Consider the following 19104-nt stretch of genomic DNA (forward strand, 5'->3'; position numbering starts at 1 on the left):
CGTCAAAGACATCATTGTCGCATTAAAATGTTGTTAAAAACATAATTTTCACGTTAAAATGTCGTCGAAAACATTAGTTTCACGTTGGAATGTCGTTAAAACATTATTTTCAAGTTAAAATAACGTTAAAACATTATTTTTACCTTAAAATGTCGTCAAAGACATCATTGTCGCATTAAAATGTAGTTAAAAACATAATTTTCACGTTAAAATGTCGTCAAAAACATTAGTTTCACGTTAGAATGTTGTTAAAAACATCAATTTTACATTAAAATGTCGTCAAAGACATCATTGTCGCATTAAAATGTTGTTGAAAACATAATTTTCACGTTAAAATGTCGTCAAAAACGTTACTTCCACGTTAAAATGCTTGTCAGATTGTTATCTACGAAGCTTCCCAGAAAACATGCTTGTCTAAAAGAGACATCTTTAAGACGTCTTTAAGATATCTTTTAGACGTGTATGTCTAAAAGATGTCTAAAAGACGTGTTAAAGACGTCTTAAAAATGTCTTTTAGACATGTTATCTGGATTCTTCTTAGGAATCCGAGATAGGAAGGAAGCATCCGAATAATGGAAATTTTCGAAACAGATTCTAATCGGAATTGTTCAGTCATTTCCTAGATTTTTCTTGTTTTTATTTAAACTTCTTTCTGATTACTAAATTACTCTATCACGTCACAATTTTACGTTATTTATGGCTGAAGTTGTTAGAAATGAGCTATTTTAATATGACATGTTACAAGTACGATATGTCGGAAAAGTTTTGTAAGCAAAATGAAATATATGTCGTTAGGACCTTCAGCCGTTAAATGGAATTTGTGTTTCATTGTGATTCAAAAGATATTTATAATTAACAAGATCTACTGTATCGGAGTTGCGACTTGCATAAGACAAATTAGACCACACGTTTATCGTTTATACTCCTCAAACTTAAATATCCTCGCTAGTACGAGTAATTTAGCAACTTAAAGGTTTCAGATAATCATAACAGAATCATAGCTTCGTAGACAAAGATATTAACACGGGAGTAACTCTAATCGCTACAAAAGGATAATCGCACATGTTTGAACGGCAGAGAAATCCGCATAAATTTGACACGCGAAAGAGCAAGGATTGATTTACAAGCGGGAACAGGCGGCGAACGTCCCTCTTACGATTTCGAATGCACAAGTATCCCCAGATACTTGAATGAGGTACAAAATTCACGACTGAAAAATATCCAATCCTCTGAACGACCGTTAAAGCTGAACAAAATTATAATCGTCGACGATCTTGTACCGGTCCTGCCGGTAGTGCACTAGGTCGTCGAGGAAGCGCATGCTGCTGTCGTTGTGGAGCTTCGTCAGCACGGGCGGCAGCGGCGTGACCCCCGCGACGTTCGCCAGGTCGTCGTAATAGTGACCTTGCTCGGGGCCCATCATGTGAAAGTGTCTCTTCTGCAGACCTCTCTCAGCGCGTCTCGCCGCCTCCTCCGCCTCGGAGCTCAGCATATCCGCTCGCGCGGGAAACTGCCTCTCGCCGCGCCAGTGTCGTAGGACGAATCGCACCTGGGAATTGCAAGTAATCGCAATCCTGCCATTAAACACGCGGTGTCGCGCCGCGCGCCGCCGGCCGGTCGACGCCGGATGCGCGACGACGGCGACGACTTTCTAGCATTTTTCTCCCGTTGCGCGCGACCGCGTTCCTTTCAGCCGCGCTCGCAGACAATCTCATCCGCTCCGGATGCCCCGCGCGCGGCCCTGGAATGTCGCGTGTCTAAAGCGGATTGCGCGCGGCCTTTGTACGTCTGACCGTGCTCCCCGGGTTGTCAATTTGAAACGCGCGGCACAATGTACGACCTAGAACGCGGGACGCCACTTACAAGACAAACTTGTCACCGAGGGAGAGACGTAGGTATTGTAATACTTTTCGCAATAAGAATTTTTTACAGTGACGGGAGGGAGAATTGTATGCTCGTAAGCATCAACATAAATCGGTTGTCCTTAAAACAAATGGGAATTTACTGACAAAACAATGGTCCACCCGACAAAGCTGTGTTAGTCCCAGTCTACAATAGAGATTTAAGCCCTAAGCCTTAAGAAATTGACTAATCACAGTCGCGCATTCTACTCATACTTGACCGTGATTGGCCAATTTCTTAAAGCTTAGGGCTTAAATCATCTATTGTAGACTGGGACTTATATGATCGGAAGTAACGGCGCGGAGAACGGGTTGGAAAACGGAAATGTGAATTCACACATAGAATATTGGGCTACCTACGTCCTGCTCGGGCCATATCGGGCTATCTCGTTTCCCGAGTATTTGATTTGTACATTTTAGCAAGACGATTAGCGAGAAGTAGCTTTTGTACCTGCAAATCGAACATGCTAAAGGCGCACACGTAGAACGGAAGGCCGATTAGCGCCAGGGTAGGGTTCTCTACGGACACCAGATGCTTCCAGAGGGGCGTGACCATGTTGGAATCCACTCGGACCTCGCAAGATTCGTCGAGAAAGGGGAAGTTGTACTTGTAGCCTTTTAAGGGGAGAGACGTGTTGTTTTAATTGTTAGAACGAGGCGGTGTTCCCCGCAGCGATTCCGCAGTTAGAGAAGGGGAGAGGGGATCTACCTGTACAATAGAAGACGACGTCGACCTGCTCCTTCGTCCCGTCCGCAAAAACCGCCTCGCGCTCCGTCAATTCCACTACGTCAGCTTTCTAAAAAAGAAACACCGTCACGGCCGCTAAGAAGGCACCAACCGCGCGCGATTTTACTATTTTCTTTCTGGTCGCGCGCTCTTACCTGCACGACATTCTCGGGGAATACGGTGGCGATGCTTTCGGTCAGGTGATGACTCAGGATCACGCGACTCGCATTCCTGGATATTTCCAACGCCAAATCCATACCTACCGCGGGGGAACAGAAAGGCGCTGCGTTTTAATCGCCGCGAATAGCTGCGCGAGCTTTTTGTCATTAAGAGCCGCGAAAGGAAAACGTTAACGATCCCGGGGTTGCACGAGTCGCTGGAGGCGCGCGCAGAAGAAAATGGTCTCGTTGCAGAAGCGTATGTGGCGCGCGATCTCGCGTGTAACGTCGCGCGTATTCCGTACCGGAAGGACCGGCTCCCAGGACGACGACATTCTTGCCGTCGAAGACCTCCGGTACCCTGTAATCGTGGCTGTGCATCTGCCTGCCCGCGAAAACCTCCTGGCCGGACATACTCGGGATCCTGGGCTCGAAGTAGTGGCCGTTGCACACCATGACCGCGTCGAACGGCTCGGTCACCACCACGTCCCCCTGCAAGTCCCTGACCTTGACCGACCACTTCCGGTCCCCCGCAACCGGCCTCACCAGTTCTACATTATGCAGCAGCTGCAATGTTTACGCCACAATAAGCTCGCATTATTATCGCACGATCTAGTTACAGTAATATTAATAGAGGAAAGTCCTCTACTATGAGACAGGCTTCTAATATGAAATAGCAGGTTTTCGACATCAAAATTTATTTACAAATCTCTCTATTCGCAACGATTGCACGATCTAACAGTGAATTTTCCACTAAACGAATTTCAATCCAAGGGAAATAAATGCACGATGAAACCAATAGAATGCCTATTAATTTAGCAAAAACCCTTATCTCATAATAGGGAACTCTCCGCTATTATTATGTTGATATTACAATATAAACTAGTGGTATAATTAATCTAGTATAATGATGTTACGACTAATAATAATAATGCTTGTAAATTCGCGTTTAATGACAATTCGAATGAAATGTAATCGTTTGATGCAGGCGCAACTTTGCGTGACTGTTACACCCACCCGAATGTGAGGGCGTAGCGCAAAATGATCGCAGTACGCATTCAGAAAATCCAGAATCTCCGTGCGCGTCAGGTAGCTCTCGGGTCCTTCCGGTGCCGGAAAGTCCGGATAGCCCATCACTTCCTTCGGCAAATTGGTTCTAAAATAAATAATAAACCAGGTATGCGATTTTCATCAATAAAATCCAACAGCTTGCATCGGATCCGCGCATATCGGGATGAGAAATTAATCGAGGATTCATCTCTGTAAAAGTGTTCGTGAAAAAGTTCAACTTTAACGACGCGAAAAATAGGAGTGAAATTGATAATGAAAATAAAAAAATGTTGAATTTATTATTGATATGATATTCTCTGTGCGGGACCAGGTATTGTCCAGAAAACGAAAGTTGCCTGCTAGGAATACGCGGCCGTACCTCAGGCTCTTGTACATGCTGGTGTGAATCGGCAAACCGTATCTATCGGAACCAGTTTCCTCCCGGTACACCCAGGTTCCGCCGATTTGATCTGTTTTTTCGTAGCACACCACCTGATCGCCGTAAGTGCCGGAAACGCAGTGCCGGAGCGCGGCGAGCCCCGCAGCTCCGGCGCCGATCACGGCGATTTTCATGATTGCGCGGTTGTTAGCTGTTCAAGCCTCGCAGAACACGTGGATCCCTCGTTGGCGCTTTCAGCGAAAGTGCTATATCAGCCGGCCTATTTCATAGTTAATGAAGCATGATCGTGCTATTCATTTTTGTAATACACGGATATCCCCGACTTATCGCGCTCGCCTTTATCATTCCTTCTGCCGGCGATTTTTCTCTGATAAGACTCGGAGGAATCCCTAGTAGCCACAATATATTGGCGCGATATTGGGAAATAATGTAAATCTAGTATTTCCAGTATTGATCCGATATTGTAAGATGGACGCCTTCTCTTATTTAGCAATATTGGTCTAATGTTGATACAATATTGGACCAATATTCTTATTACATTGTTAAATATTGGCCAATGGGCGTCCAATATAAATCTAATATTGTATAATTATTATCGTACAATATTTACATTTATTCCACGGCCAATATTGGCTTTACGTTGGACAATCCCAGTCAGAAATGATTCGTCGATCGACAAAATCATTTCTCACTGGGATATCGGCCAATGCATTCTAATATAACATCGGACCAATATTTAGCCATTGTTTAACCAATGCACTGTGCTACTAGGAATAATTAAGTAACAACGTAATCAATTCGTAAAATAAACGGAAATCGATAAAATTATGAACTAGTCATGTGTTCTGGTAGTAAAATTAAGAAACAGTGTAGTAGTCTATCAGTTTGGTTTCTGATAGACTCAATTAATATTCTTGCTTTCTATTTTTACCGAGAAAGAGATAATTAAACGCACAAGCTGAGACGATAAACGTGCTCCGGTCGAGAATGATAAAAGCTATCTATTTGCTTATTTAATTCGCGAGAAGCCCATCCTATAGTTATTTTACATAAAATATTATTCGAAAGAAATAAAATGGACTAATAAGCCGAATTAGTTCTTAGTGTATTCCAGTTATCATAATTTAAATAAAAATAAACACTGTGCCGAACGTTTTGACCTGTAATATGCGATAAAATTATCTGCAGTGCGCAGGTCATGAACAACAATAATTGTAGCAATAAATATTTACTAAAATCGTTAAGTGTGAGCGCAAGTTCGAATTTGTTGAATCGTTTACAAATGTCGTACGAGTAGCGCAGCAATTTTGTTAGTTGAATCATTTCAATGATACTATAACGCTAATCCCCGTAAGATTGCCACGTTAACTTACATATTTTTATTTAAATTATAATACATAACCAGAGAAAGAGAGAGAGAAGATTGATAACCGGCTCGATTCATATTACTTCTTTTGATTTTTAATCTATTGAATCTTGAGTCACTTTTTGTTGGAATATTATTAATCGGTTATGAAATGTTGATGCAGTAGTAGGTGACGAGTCGTTCTATGGATTAGTGTTATACAGGAAGCCTGGTAACTGTTTCGTCTCTGTAGATAAGTAAAACAGATTAAACTGAATTAGAAGTCCTGTGCCGTTGCGCGAGTTTCTTAATAATTAACGAGAAATTAACAGCGCTGGGAAATATATAATACATACTTTATAAAAGTATCTAGTTACAGTTACAAGTTACAAATTCTGAAAAGTAACGCGTTCTAGTTACAGTTACTCAATAAATAACGAATCGTTACTCGGCAGTTGCTTTCTTGCAATAAAAATAAAAATATCAAATCTGCATTTGAATTGTAAATGATCGATAAAGGCGTTCATGCAAGGCCTAATGCGATCTGCGGAGGTTTAAATATATATAAAGTAACTATTAATGTAAACTGTGCGAGTTAAGTTACGGACGGGGAGAAAGTAACGAAGTTAAGTTAAAGTAACTGTAACTTCGTTACAAGTAACGAGTTACTTCCCAACCTTGGAAATTAATGAATAAAGATCTACGAACGAGCGCGCACCCGCGCGATCCACTTACGCAACCTTTCCTGTCGAAATCGGTCGCAACGGCACGGGTGAACCGGCTAGACTTGTGAAAGGTGCAACAGGTCCAATCGAAAGTCGAATCGTTCTTTCCTCCGTGCACTTTATCACGTATTAAGAAAAAATACAAGTATTCATATTATTTTTTTCTCAATATAAATCGTTTGAAACCTCTCACGCTCAACGTTGAATCTCGTGGATGCGAGTCAAGGTTCTGAAGATACGACTAACTTGTACGTTAAATATGCCCAAATAGAACGCGTTTGACGAGACGTGATAAGAGACAGACGTCGCGATGCGTTAATCAAATTCAAGATAAAGTTTTGATAAAGTACAATCTAGTTACTCACCGATGGAAAAGTACGAAGCGCTCGCACGAAAACGAGAATCAGCGGAGTGCGCGGTGCACGTGTCGCAGCTGAAGCGAGGAGCAAAGTGACCGAGTACGGTATTAAGCGATCATTAAGGAAAGGGGGATAAGGCTGATACCGATAAGGTCGTATATCCCGCGTGTTTACCAAACGAACGCGCCGAGACCTTCAACCTCTCTTATATGAGCGACTATCCCCAAATGCGACGTCGGTTAGCTTAGAAAATGTCGAGAGGAAGAAACAATAACTGACTGAAATTATGTCGTGCGATACAAATGACGTGCTTACCTCTATATACAGTAAAATGTATATGTCGATTTATTACCTAGAATAGAATATACTATTACAACTTAATATCAAGTATAACCGTTTAATAAAGCATGATCGTACGATCGAACAAATACAAATGGCAAAAGTAGCACTGTATTGTTCTTGGGTCTCATAAGATTGTCTTACTTGGTGACGTATCTCTTTTTGTTACGCGGACACGTCCCGCGAAAGACTCGAAAAGACAATGGAATATCTCCCCCGCGACATTGTCCGTTCGTCAGTGTTTCCTCCCCGACTCCCACTTATTTTTATACAACATGTACAACTGCATCGCCGCCCTCGCGTCTTCCACGGAGCTATGCTCGCCCACTTGTATCTCCCTGCCTAACAATTCGTGCGCGAGCTTCTTCAGGCTGGGAGTGTTGCCCTTCGATATCTGCCGGAAGGGCTTGTATCTCGAGGTGTCCCGCCAATATCTGCGCGGATGCGACAGGTACAGCACGTTGAGGTCGTGCTTCAGCGCGTGGCCCACTAAAACGCGGCCCCTAAGGATGTCCGCCACCTCCTTCTGCACGACGCCGAAGCTCTCGCCGTTCCGCAAGTGCTCCGGCCGGATGCCGCTGATCGCCGTTCTGTAATCCACGACCTTCTCCCTCGGCTGGACGTACTTGTCGTACATGCAATCGCCGTATTTATTTACAATTGACACCCGGGCTATCATGCTTTCCACGCCGTGCTCGCCGATACCGACCATCTCGCAGTCCATGGCGATCTGCTTCGTCAGAGTCTTGTTTTCTTTGTTCCTGACGACACTGTCCTTGCCGCCTTCCTCCCGTGGCTCCTGCAATTTGACGGACACATGCCAAGGAATACGATTCACCAATGACATTGAAAGCTGGTCTACAATGAACGGCGTAAGCCTGGGCGGGCCTGAGAGGAACGGCTGTCTTGTACTCTTAAGACAGTGATTCACTTTAAGACAAAGACTTAAACAAAACATAAAACATTGTCGCACGAGTACAAGACAAATTCTGCTCAGGCCTGAAGGCGAAGTAGGCTGAGATACAGGCATAGTTTTTAAAATATTTCAACACTCGCCGATGGCGTTCCGATTATCGCCGAGAGTAAGCGTAAGAGCTGGAGTAGGAGTGAGAAATAAAAATTATTTACTTCCTTACTCCTACACCTTACCCCATGGCTCACTCCATGCATTGTAGACGACGCATTAAGGGTAGGCGTAGAAGAACCGTAATCTATTGGCGCAGGAACGCTAAAACACAGGCGTAACTTTTAAAACATTTAAAAGTTACTGGCACGACCGCGCTACGATTCGCTGAGAGCAAGAGCTGACGTAGAAATAAGAAATGAAATCGATTTATTTCTCTACTCCTACTCTTCCTCCACGCCAGGCTTACTCCAGTGCTGTAGACCAGCGTACACATTCGATGCAGTATTATGAATTCTGTTTACCATATAAAGTGGAGTAGTGTATACTTTCTTAATCCTCGGACGCCTGTTCTGCGAGACACTCTTTTCCCCAGCGCTCTCTTCTGTCTTCGCTCTAGAAAACAGGCTCTTGTACGTCTCCCAATTGCATCCGGACGCCTTACGCTCGGTACTTGCATTAAGCTGCCCTGTCGTTTTGTCTCTCCCCTTCTTCTTGTCTGTGCTAGTCAATCCATTGTCCATTCTGCAAAAAAAAAGAAAATCAGAAAACATTTCCCTCTCATTTTGTTCTTTATCTAACAGTATCGAGCAACATTTACCCTAATCTATCTTTTAAATACATTTGATATCCATATAAATATGTATATTTGAAGTAATACATGCACAATTAACGACACGATTCTTATGCGTCGTCTACGATGCGTAAAGTAAGCCTGGAGTAAGGAAACGAATCAAATTTTATTTTTTACTCCCACTTCAGCGCTCACTCTCGGTGAATCGGGACGCCATCGGCCGGTGTTAAAATATTGAAGAAAAATTATGCCTGTACTTCAGCTTCCTTGCACCAAAGGCTGAAGGTTGCGGCTCTCTCTTGCTCCTCACGCCAGGCTCACTCCGCGCATCGTAGACGACGATCGTTACGCTTACTCTCGGTGAATCGGAACGCCATCGGCTGGCGTTACGAATATTTTCAAAATTACGCCTGTATCTTTAGCTTCCTTGCACCGAGGGCTAAAGGTTATGGTTCACCCTTGCGCCTTACGCCAGGCTTACTCCACGCGTCGTAGACGACGATGAATGTTAAAAAATCGTTGTCGCGGCGCTTACGAGCGTAACAATAGGGTGCGACGATTACTTTGTCGATTACCGCTCGTGTACCGTAACGAAACGGAAACAGACTTGGTTACATTGTCAGCAACATTTGTCGGCGATAACAGTGCGTTTGTTAGTTTATTTTTAGATTCGCAGCTTGAATCGCGCTACCTTTCGAGATAAATATAGCATGCATTCCAACGTGGGTATCGCGCAACTCCGAAAGACCATAGCAACCATAACCTAACTTAAAAAAATACTCTCGACATACGACTGGTCGACGGACAACGAATTACTGTCGCAGTCGGTATTGCAGATTTCCTAACCTCGTAGGATGATGTTCAATGTTGTTTTATTACCTTTCTTTCGCAATTAACAGCGAAAATTTTACACGGTCAGACTATTATATCCCGCAGCCAGCGATGGCGAATCGATTCCTACCTAATTAGCGTCCAGACGACGAAACACACGAAGATGATTAAAAACATATGTATTATACCCGGCGACGCCGAGTTTCGCGGCCGCACGGGCTCCAATGTAAATCAGACTGCGAACGTGAACAATAAATGTTACATACGTATGTACGCGATGTTGCGAATGTCCCGGCGGTCTCGACCCGTGAATCGTACCGGTCTAACGCGGTTGGAATCGGTAAAGTTCTTACCGATGACATCCGTAGATAATTCTCGGAAATTGTCACATACATTATTGATCAAAGTTTTATTCTCGAGAATATAATCCTATGCAAGGTGAGTTTTATTTCGTTAACCGGTCTTTTATCATGAGAGATGGATTACCGACCGAATCCCTGAAACGAGATAGAGCATACAAAAAAGGGGGGGGAGAGAGAGAGAGAGAGAGAATTTAAAAGATTTCGACATTCGTACTTCGAAACTTTGAATTACTTCGAAGCTTCGAAAAATTTATTCGTGTGAGTGGCAAATTTATTCAAAGAATACTAAAAGTATCGCGAATAAAAAGTATTAAACGTGAATCGCCAGATAGTTGATTAACGATAAAAAGAATTGTTAGACGACTTTAGGCTGGCGGATGGTTTCTTTAAGGCCTTCACACATAAAATTCCGTAAGGACGTAAAACGTAAGCACAAGAAAATCGATCACAGTCGAGAACGTAAGGCAATTATCGCAGGCAGTAGCAAATCCAATCTGTTGATTTTCTTACGCTTACGTTTTACGTCCTTACGGAATTTTATGTGTGAAGGCCTTTATTTAAATCCGACGTTTCGACCATACGGCGTTGCGGTCCTTCTCAAGGAATTCAACAATCTACAAGTTTAATTACGGCACATTGCAACTCAAAAGTATGTTTACCTCTTTTACTTTACACTTCCGTGTGTAAAGTCACTTGTCACTGTCACTGTATCCAAAATGCCACTTCACTCGCGAATTTACACCTCCGTTTGTTAAGTCACTTGTCACTGTCAGGCTGGATTCACATATACGATATGCGAAGCGGCGCGGGCATAACCGACCGATTCAACCGTCGCCGCGTGAATGATCCTACGGTACGGGCTACGGCGCCGTAAACAACGTAAAAACCGAGCGCGGATTCCAAGAAATGACGTAGCGCCCGTCAACGCCTCGCCCCTCGGTCGAAAACAATCTATTGTGTCGAAGCGGCGCGGGCATAACCGACCGATTCGACCGTCGCCGCGTGAATGATCCTTCGTACGGCGCCGTAAACACCGTAAAAACCGAGCGCGGATTCCAAGAAATGACGTAGCGTCCGTCAACACCTCGCCCCTCGATCGAAAACAATCTATTGTGTCGAATTACTTAGTCGGCGCGAGTCAGTCGAGCGAGGCGGACGTTCCGCGCTGTTCCGCGCCGCTTCGCATATCGTATTGTTCTTTCTCGATACGCGTTCGCGACTATAAGTGCGGGAAGAAACCGCGATCGCTCTCTGCGAATAATGAATCATCGATATCATCGTGCGATCGTTGAATTCCCGCGGTTTGTGTCAGTGATTTGTGCGGGTGTGAAAACCGAAGAAGCGGCATTTGGATACAGTGACAGTGACTTAAGTGACTTTACAAACGAAAGTGTAAATTTGTGAGTAAAGTGGCATTTGGATACAGTGACGGTGACAAGTGACTTTACAAACGGAAGTGTAAATTCGTGAATGAAGTTGCATTTGGATACAGTGACAGTGACGACGTCCCCGTAAAGGGAAAAACAAAAAACCACGCACCAAGTGGAGACTTTATTGGCAGTGCTTGAAAATGAGCGTAAAGCCTCCGCCACAATGATTCTCGGTTCTGTCTACAATGGTCGTAGTCGTAAGAATAATCGACTGCGATTGGTCAATTCTCATCGAGCGACTACGACTACGACCATTGTAGACAGAACCGAGAATCATTGTAAAACGATACCGGCGTGGCCGCGCGCTCTCAGGTTTCTCTCTGCCGATAATGTCGTTTTCTCGACACACAAAGCCGCGCGCAAGTGAGTGTAAAAGACGTAGGTGTAGCAGCGCGAGGTGTAGATGAGGCGCCGCTACAACCGCTCGGCGAGCCCCGTGAAATCAAATATCAAATGCAGCGGTACCGTACTCGGCTCGGTTAGTCCGGCCGTCCGTGGAATTTCGAGCCTCTCTCCGCGTTTCCTGAACGATTCGAGAACAGCGATGGACGATGAGTGCAACACGACGATCAAGGAGACGTTCCAGGAGCCGCGGAAGAGGTTCTGGCTGGTGAGTGTCGCCGGTTTCTCTTTACGTCTTCGTCCGGCACGATCGACGCTGTAACCGACATTCGGTCAATGTTATTAACGTCAGGCGTGGGCCGTGTGTTTCCTCCCTCGATCTTTTCCTCGCGACCGGAAGGCCTGGCCCGCGAATGTGCCCCTCGCGATTATGAGACGTCCGATTTTGCGTAAGCGAGTCAACTTATGCTTGAAACTTGTGTCAGCAATGCACGATCGTGCGGTTGTGTAATGTACAATTTGTCAACTTAGATTCTTCAAACACGTCTGCCGGTCGCGAAATAAAATGTTTCCGGATCGAGCAGAGAATTACAGACCGTGAATCTTTTTCTCCAGCGTGAACTCGCGAAAAAGCGAGAGATTTCATTAACGAAATCCAATATTTGTCAATAAAACTTTTCACTTTGCTCTTGGTTCACGTTTGAGAAAAAGATTCGTGGTCGAGACCCTGAGACTCCCCCAGTGAGAAATGATTCGTCGATTCGACATCATTTCGACGTCGATCGACGAATCATTTCTCACTGGGTCTATCGCGAATCCTTCCCTGGCGCAAACTCGTGAAAAGTGAGAAAATTTCATTGACGAAACACTTGACTTTTCCCTCGACGCAACTGGCATTATTTTATTAATCTTAAATAATATACAACGTTTCGACCGTACGGATTGCGGCCCTCTCGAAGCACAAATCTGTGGAGTGTACCAATATGTACGTCAATATGACTATAAAACTATGACAGAATATACACTTCCAAAGAAAACTTACAATAAATATATCCACCGTATTAGATTGATTTCAGTGTGTCTCAGTATGTGTTGCAGTACAAAACATCGAACAACTTGAGCTCCATTGCAATCGTCTGTGGGGAACCAATTTATGTGTTGAACAATTATAGAGTCACTAATGACAATAGACGGTAAAAACTTACCAACTAAATGTCCACTCGATTTAATATGGGTGGTATTTGGTCAGTCAATTTACGCAACAATTCTAAAGATCCTGAATGTACAAGTGCAATCGGTCGAAACGTTGTATATTATTTAAGATTACTGCCAGTTGCGTCGAGGGAAAATTGAAGTGTTTGGTTACTTTATTACTGGCCAGCAAATGTATTAAGTTTTTCATTGACGAGCTTTATATTTATCAATGAACGAAGCGATAATATGAGACCCGAGACAGAATGTTAGTTCACTAGAGAAAAGGATTCCTGATTGAGCCCCAGACCGTATGACGCCGGTGTGACATACAATGACGTCGCGGCGCCGTTTCACACACGTCGCCAAGCCAGATCGTTCTTGTTTCTCTCGACATTACTGTCTAAACGCCCGAATACCTTACTGCAGAGATCGAGGAAGCGGCTGAAGAGCGACGCGATGAGCGTCAGCTCGATGGACATATCCATGGAGTCCGACATGGGCAAGAAGAAGAAGCGTCGCAGAATCACGGAGGTCGCCAGCAGCATATTTTCCGCCTCTGCAGCGGGCAAATCGGGAAGCGTCCTGCACAGATCCTTCACGATCCAGCCGAACTCCTCGGATCTGTCCGTCGTCGAGAACGAAGCGGACACGAGGACGCTGCGCAAAAAGTAATCGCTCGGGGACACGTCTCGATGTTGGGGTCTCTTGTGAGGAAGATCCTCTCGGTGTAAACCGTGTCCTGATTTCAGATTGAACAACGCTACCGAGAGCTGCAGCAATTTGACGATCAGGAGTTGGGTGTCGGATATCGCGCAGCCGCGCGGTAAGGAGCGACTTAACAGCGTATTGAGTCGGAACGAGATCAGGCGGCAAGAGGCCATTTACGAGTTGTACTGCGGCGAAAATGTGCTGCTGAACGAGCTCTGCATGCTGAGAGACTTCTATTACGAACCGATGTCAACCGCCGAGATCTTTAACACCGAGGAGCTGTCCACGCTTTTTGGCGATCTTGCAAATCTCATCGAGATACACAGTAACCTGAGAGACGAATTGTTCAAGTTGCGGGATAGATACGGGTTCACAGAGGCTGTGGGACCAACGCTATTAAATTGGGTTAATTTTCTTTCTTTTATCGACACGCGCTGTTAAATTTAACTCAGTGTGTGCAGTCGCTACTGCTCCTGCGCGATATATTGTTACTTTTAACTATCACGTGTAGTAAAATTGATTATTTTAACACAAGTTCGTGTTAAAAACGCAACTACATCTTTTATTCAACCCATTTTATAGTTTCTTGTAATTCTACCGTCTAATTAAATTAATTGTGTATTAAAGTAGGAGCAGTGGCGACTCGTTGAGTTAAGTTCAGCAGCGTATTTTGTTAAGTCTGTCTTCTAAAGATTTGGTTAAATATAAATGTAGTTGTCGGTACAACTTCGAATTAAGAGAGCCAAGGAGATTTCTGTCAGTCTCTTATTTTTAGTTCATCATGAATTTAAAAACTCGTGTATGGAATGAGAGAACGAACCTGAGATTCATCAATGACAAGAATGCCGGAACCGCATCTCGGTGCGTGTCGTGCGTAACATTACTTTTATTGTGTCTACAGCTGTCAACGTTGAAGAAACCATATCTGGAAAGGTGCAGAACGTTAGTTTGGGCGAGACATTTATTAGAGGAGAAGAGGTTTACCAACAAGAGGTTCCAGTCATTTCTAAAGAAACGCCTAGAATCACCGCATTCCACTGACCTGTGGACTTACCTGGACGTGCCGCGCTCAAGAATCGTCAAGTATCCGTTGTTGGTTAAGGAGATCTTAAAATATACACCCGCTAGCGATGCGGATCATTTACCGCTGAGAGAGGCGAGTGACTTGCTGTCCGGTTTGCTGAAGGATATCGATCGCATTATGGGCGACGCCGAGTGCGAGCTTGCTCAGTCGAAGATAAACGTGAAGATCGAGCACGATCCTGAAAAGTGCATCGCCAACGCCACGGAATTGATTACAGAGGGCCAGCTGAAAGATATTCGTGGAGTAGTAAGTTTCATTTCGGTTTCTTACAGAAGAGATAACATTTATCGATACTATTCACATAGATTCTCTTTAACCAGAATTAATGTCTTTACAGAAATATCACTGCTTTCTTTTCGACACTTGCTTCGCGATAACTCGCCCCACACGGCGCGTTTCCAAAAAGTACACTCTACTCTTCCCCGTCATACCTAAGGAACAGATGTGTGTGCAAGTGGAAGATAAAAATCCCGCCGAAATCTGCTGCAAGATCGGAGAATTTTCCTTCGTGATGGAAGACGGGCACAAAAAGAGACACTGGGTCGATTCGTTCAACAAGATACACTCTAGATGCACTTCGGATAAAGCGTTTAACGCCGACGACAAGGAAAACTTGTTGAACAACACAGAGTTATCGGTGCCAGATAATTGCGTTGCGAGGACGTCGATATCCAGGAGAACCTCCACAAGCAGCATACACGACAACCTATTTTCCTTTTCCATAAGGAAGAGTCTGCTTAAGCAGAAGCGCAACAGTATTGGATATATATAGTAAAAGCTCATTCATCTTTTGTCTCTTCAATAAGAAGCATTCTTGTTGGCACACTGCTTGACAAAAGTCTGAGCACAGCCCTTAAAAGCAGTGTTATATTATAAATAAATTACATTGTCACGTTTCATCAGATTACCTTGCAAAGATGGAATAACATGGTTTGCATCGGAAACCGAAACAAAAGCTTGCACGTAGCGACTCGACCTTCATTCTCAACGCTTCGTTTAAGTCATTCTTTTGATGTCATATATTTTCGGTACGTTTTCTACGGTCAGTAGAAACATACGCCAGTGTGTATTTTGCAGCCAGAGGTTTGATCTTTATTTATTCAGAAAATGTGTGATCAAACTTTCGTCAAGCAGTACATATTAGTACAAAAATTCCAAATTAATATAACAAGAATTATTCTTATTTATGTTGCAATCTTTGCGAGATTTGTTTTACGAGTTGAAAATTGTCAATAATTGAAATTTTTCGAAATAGCAATGCATTACACATTCCAGTACAACAGTGATATAAATTTAGATTCGGTTTATTTGTATTTATATGTAAATGAAGAAATTAACGCGTGCATTTACGGTCTCCAGTGACCATGTGCTAAAATGAATTTATGTATATGTCGTAAAAGTTGATTTTTACCTTTCCAGGAATTTTATCCGCATTGATGTTTTTCGGTAATTAACTTTATTAAGGAAGAGCAACTTACACGTACGTGTATACATACATGCTGGAAAAAGCATGGCCTAAAAATAATGTAATATATATATGTACAAATGTTATATCTATCTCAAAATATTCACGGGAAGTCAGTCTTTTATATTTATAGTTATATGCGTTCATTTTGTATTGAACATATATATTTAAATGGTAAGTGGAATTTATATACAAATTTTTTTACAATAAACTAATGAAATATAGTGACTTGAATTTATATCGATGAATGTTATATTTAAATATATCTATAAGATATTTAAATAGATCTTGACACAATTTATTAAATTTTTGAAAAATAAAAGAGAAGATTAGTAAACACCAACATTGTACTTGATAATGTAAAAAGACATCTGGAAGTCGGTCCATTAAATTTGGTATATTGTAATTAGAAGAGATATAGTTCATCTTTTTTAAAAAAAAACTTGATTAAAACTTCTCAACATTAACATTGAAATTGTATATTGTAATTAGAAGAGATATAGTTCATCTTTTTTTAAAAAAAACTTGATTAAAACTTCTCAACATTAACATTGAAATTCTTGGACAATTCGATCATTATTCTCCATTCAATTCTTTATTGATAATCTTACGACTTTGTAGGCTTCATCGAGTTTCCGTCAGGATAACGTTTCTTGAACGCTTTAATAAGTTGCGGATCAATCAGATGAACACCGTCCACTTGGTTGCCCAGCGTAATCCAGTTGGGCTGTACATTGTGCGGCCGACCGAACAATTCGATCTTTCTGGTGCCGGGGCTCATGCGCTCGATGATACCGTAGATCTCGTCGGGTTTGTGGCTGGTCGCACGAACCTCGGCGACGATCACGTCGCTATCCAATCCTCGATTGATACGAGGATTGCCCTTCATGCCGACGAGACAATGCTCCTTGCCGTGGTTCAGCCAATGACCCGTCCGACCAGTGCGTATTATCCTTTGCAGTTGATTGGTTTTCACCCAAATGATCTCGTCGACTCTCTCATAGCCCCACAGCTGCAGACATTCCCTCCCTAGCTCCATGGCTCTGCCGGTCACCCAGAGGAACAAGAGTCCTTCGTCCTGGAGCGCCGGGATCCCCAATTGCCTCATTTCATCGTCCGACATGGTACCGTAAGGTAACTCCATGTGAATGTCCCACGGCGGGTCGGCCATGATCACGGCAAACTTGCCGAGAACAGTCATGTCGAGGTAACGCAAGTCACACTGGATCCACTGCGGCGGATACAGAGTTAATTCGCTGCCTACGTTGCTGCTGCCACCGCTGCCGTTTTTGCTATCTAAATTCAACGTCTTATTGGACGCGGTGTTGCTCGGACTGTCGGAGTCGTTGGTCTCTTTCGGTTGCGCCGTAGGACCGTCCACCTCGTAGTGAACATATCTGTGCGAGATGGAAAAGAAAGAATGACATCTCTTTGGCTCCAGATTTTCTTTGGTTTAAAAATAGAGATAGCTACGTGTGATTTGTCTAAACTAAAGCTATAACTATGGATCAATGTCGAGTTTACAATCATCTGTGTCAGGAAATTCATTTGATTGTACAGTGGACAAAATAGTAGCGGCCTTACTTGCACGTGTCCATGTGGAAGCAGGTATTGAGAAAACTACAATCCCCCAAGGATTCGTCCGTGTGACTCTGTATGATCTTCTTAAAGTGCAGCTTCTTGCATTTCTCCGCGAACGCCGGTCCGCCGTTCAATTTAACACAGTCCACTTTTGTGCCATGCGGACAGAACTCCATGACTTGAGCACCGCCCTGCGAGCGAAATCGTTCCGCCAGCGATTTCTCCTTGGAGGTCTGCTTCGACAGCAAGTCCAGGATCTGCTCGCCAACCTTCTTGCTCTCCTTCTCTCTGATAGTCGGCATCGAGATCAGGGACATGATATCCTCGGTGTTCTTCCTGTCCACCTTCGCCTGCTTCTCAGGAGGCACATGGTCGTTCAATTCGGACATGGCCATCTCTACGCTCTCGGTATTCTCCGTGTCGTCGGACTGGGACTGACACGACGATTGCGATTCCGTCACCGACAACACTGTGTACCCAAACACTCCATTTTCCGTGACTTCTTTGACTCTAGGGACGAAAACAAGGTACTTTCTTACATCAAATGTGTCGCCAATGGAACAGCACCACGGAATACACGACGATTCTTACTAACTTAACTATATCTTGCGCAGCTAGCTTCTCCAGGATCTTATGGATGTCCGAGGAGGACACGTCGGCATTGAGATTCTTTCGCAGCTGGTCTATCAAGTCTGCGGACGTAATCGGCAGACTAGGCAGGGACTCGTGCAGGATACAAAGTACGTCTCGCTCGTATTCGCTGTGATCCGAGCGTGAAGACGCATTAGAATCTGCAATACGGTTCACACATCAGAGTCGAGGGCGGACACTCTCTCTCTCGTTACACGCTACAAACGTTAACGTAATGTAATCGTTACCAGGGCACGCCGACTCCGCCGTCAGGGTAGATGAAGCCGGCGTAGAAGTGAGCGTGTACAATTCATGCCTCTCGCGCTTCCTCTTCTGTAGTTTCTCACGGTAGCTGTTTCTCTTTATCTTGATCGCTTGTATTTCCTCAAAGGCATCCGACATGGCTCGGGCGGATTGTGCACAAAAACATAGTCTTTCTCGACGCGCGTAGAACCGCGGCTGCCGATCAGCTGGTGCCACAGCTTTCGGCTTTCGGTCGCGTCCCGCGCTACGGTTAAAGCCTCCGCTACAATGATTCTCGGTTCTGTCTACAATGGTCGTAGTCGTAAGAATAGTCGACTATCATTGGTCAATTCTTATGTGTCTGATGAAGTCACTGAAATATATACTAACTGGAACGCGCGCTAGAGCCGAGCCGTGTGTACCGAGAGAGAGCATCGTCGAGTGGCGTCTGTCATTGTCTAGTACAGTTCGAACCAAAAGTTATCTCGAAGCGCAGCACAACTGCGCGAGATCGTGTAACCTCTGACAACGAA

At 43.9% G+C, this 19104-nt stretch overlaps 4 protein-coding genes across 10 annotated transcripts; 1 reads left to right on the forward strand and 3 right to left on the reverse strand.

Moving 5' to 3' along the window:
- Positions 1-604: 604 nt before the first annotated feature.
- LOC105565912 (senecionine N-oxygenase-like) lies at positions 605-6745 on the reverse strand. 3 transcript variants are annotated; one of them, XM_012019490.1, is made up of 9 exons: positions 6317-6389; positions 5686-5828; positions 4216-4495; positions 3804-3942; positions 3092-3353; positions 2784-2887; positions 2611-2698; positions 2353-2516; positions 605-1549 (listed from the first exon to the last, which is right to left on the reverse strand). In XM_012019490.1, the coding sequence occupies exons 3-9, from the start codon at positions 4407-4409 to the stop codon at positions 1241-1243; spliced, it is 1260 nt and encodes a 419-aa protein (XP_011874880.1). In that variant the 5' UTR covers positions 4410-4495; positions 5686-5828; positions 6317-6389; the 3' UTR covers positions 605-1240. The 3 variants fall into 3 exon arrangements, with proteins under 3 accessions (XP_011874880.1, XP_011874881.1, XP_011874879.1); XM_012019491.1 differs by lacking the exons at positions 5686-5828; positions 6317-6389 and adding an exon at positions 6672-6745; XM_012019489.1 differs by lacking the exon at positions 5686-5828 and having other exon boundaries at positions 6317-6391.
- LOC105565910 (RNA exonuclease 4) lies at positions 6408-10741 on the reverse strand. 5 transcript variants are annotated; one of them, XM_012019485.1, is made up of 3 exons: positions 9663-9756; positions 8433-8652; positions 6408-7803 (listed from the first exon to the last, which is right to left on the reverse strand). In XM_012019485.1, the coding sequence occupies exons 1-3, from the start codon at positions 9707-9709 to the stop codon at positions 7240-7242; spliced, it is 831 nt and encodes a 276-aa protein (XP_011874875.1). In that variant the 5' UTR covers positions 9710-9756; the 3' UTR covers positions 6408-7239. The 5 variants fall into 5 exon arrangements, with proteins under 5 accessions (XP_011874875.1, XP_011874878.1, XP_011874877.1 ...); XM_012019488.1 differs by lacking the exon at positions 9663-9756 and adding an exon at positions 10554-10741 and having other exon boundaries at positions 6988-7803; XM_012019487.1 differs by lacking the exon at positions 9663-9756 and adding an exon at positions 9057-9506 and having other exon boundaries at positions 6988-7803.
- An 877-nt stretch (positions 10742-11618) lies between these two features.
- On the forward strand, positions 11619-16351 carry LOC105565914 (rho guanine nucleotide exchange factor 3-like). Its single transcript, XM_012019494.1, has 5 exons — positions 11619-11934; positions 13287-13528; positions 13610-13973; positions 14470-14898; positions 14990-16351. The coding sequence occupies exons 1-5, from the start codon at positions 11728-11730 to the stop codon at positions 15422-15424; spliced, it is 1677 nt and encodes a 558-aa protein (XP_011874884.1). The 5' UTR covers positions 11619-11727; the 3' UTR covers positions 15425-16351.
- On the reverse strand, positions 16090-18900 carry LOC105565913 (N6-adenosine-methyltransferase subunit METTL3). The gene is made up of 4 exons (XM_012019492.1): positions 18577-18900; positions 18294-18489; positions 17702-18208; positions 16090-17514 (listed from the first exon to the last, which is right to left on the reverse strand). The coding sequence occupies exons 1-4, from the start codon at positions 18728-18730 to the stop codon at positions 16725-16727; spliced, it is 1647 nt and encodes a 548-aa protein (XP_011874882.1). The 5' UTR covers positions 18731-18900; the 3' UTR covers positions 16090-16724.
- Between the last annotated feature and the right edge of the window lie 204 nt (positions 18901-19104).

This window comes from Vollenhovia emeryi, unplaced genomic scaffold, assembly GCF_000949405.1.
Source record: "Vollenhovia emeryi isolate VEMERY1.0 unplaced genomic scaffold, V.emery_V1.0 DF939148.1, whole genome shotgun sequence".
Classification (NCBI taxonomy): domain Eukaryota; kingdom Metazoa; phylum Arthropoda; class Insecta; order Hymenoptera; family Formicidae; genus Vollenhovia; species Vollenhovia emeryi.

What these genes read in the sequence shown, in the direction of transcription:
- LOC105565912 (XM_012019491.1), bottom strand. Translation starts at nt 4,409, where the DNA reads ATGAAAATCGCCGTGATCGGCGCCGGAGCTGCGGGGCTCGCCGCGCTC. An exon ending in CCTGGGAGCCGGTCCTTCCG is followed by an intron (nt 2,888 to 3,091) that starts GTACGGAATACG and finishes CCCCCGCGGTAG; the next exon opens with GTATGGATTTGGCGTTGGAA. An exon ending in TTAGCATGTTCGATTTGCAG is followed by an intron (nt 1,550 to 2,352) that starts GTACAAAAGCTA and finishes TGCAATTCCCAG; the next exon opens with GTGCGATTCGTCCTACGACA.
- LOC105565910 (XM_012019484.1), bottom strand. Translation starts at nt 8,790, where the DNA reads ATGTATTACTTCAAATATACATATTTATATGGATATCAAATGTATTTA. An exon ending in TATTTAAAAGATAGATTAGG is followed by an intron (nt 8,653 to 8,728) that starts GTAAATGTTGCT and finishes TTTTTTTTGCAG; the next exon opens with AATGGACAATGGATTGACTA. An exon ending in ACACTACTCCACTTTATATG is followed by an intron (nt 7,804 to 8,432) that starts GTAAACAGAATT and finishes GTCAAATTGCAG; the next exon opens with GAGCCACGGGAGGAAGGCGG.
- LOC105565913 (XM_012019492.1), bottom strand. Translation starts at nt 18,730, where the DNA reads ATGTCGGATGCCTTTGAGGAAATACAAGCGATCAAGATAAAGAGAAAC. An exon ending in GCTGCGCAAGATATAGTTAA is followed by an intron (nt 18,209 to 18,293) that starts GTTAGTAAGAAT and finishes TTTCGTCCCTAG; the next exon opens with AGTCAAAGAAGTCACGGAAA. An exon ending in TTCCACATGGACACGTGCAA is followed by an intron (nt 17,515 to 17,701) that starts GTAAGGCCGCTA and finishes CATCTCGCACAG; the next exon opens with ATATGTTCACTACGAGGTGG.
- LOC105565914 (XM_012019494.1), top strand. Translation starts at nt 11,728, where the DNA reads ATGAGGCGCCGCTACAACCGCTCGGCGAGCCCCGTGAAATCAAATATC. An exon ending in GACCAACGCTATTAAATTGG is followed by an intron (nt 13,974 to 14,469) that starts GTTAATTTTCTT and finishes TTGTGTCTACAG; the next exon opens with CTGTCAACGTTGAAGAAACC. An exon ending in TGAAAGATATTCGTGGAGTA is followed by an intron (nt 14,899 to 14,989) that starts GTAAGTTTCATT and finishes ATGTCTTTACAG; the next exon opens with AAATATCACTGCTTTCTTTT.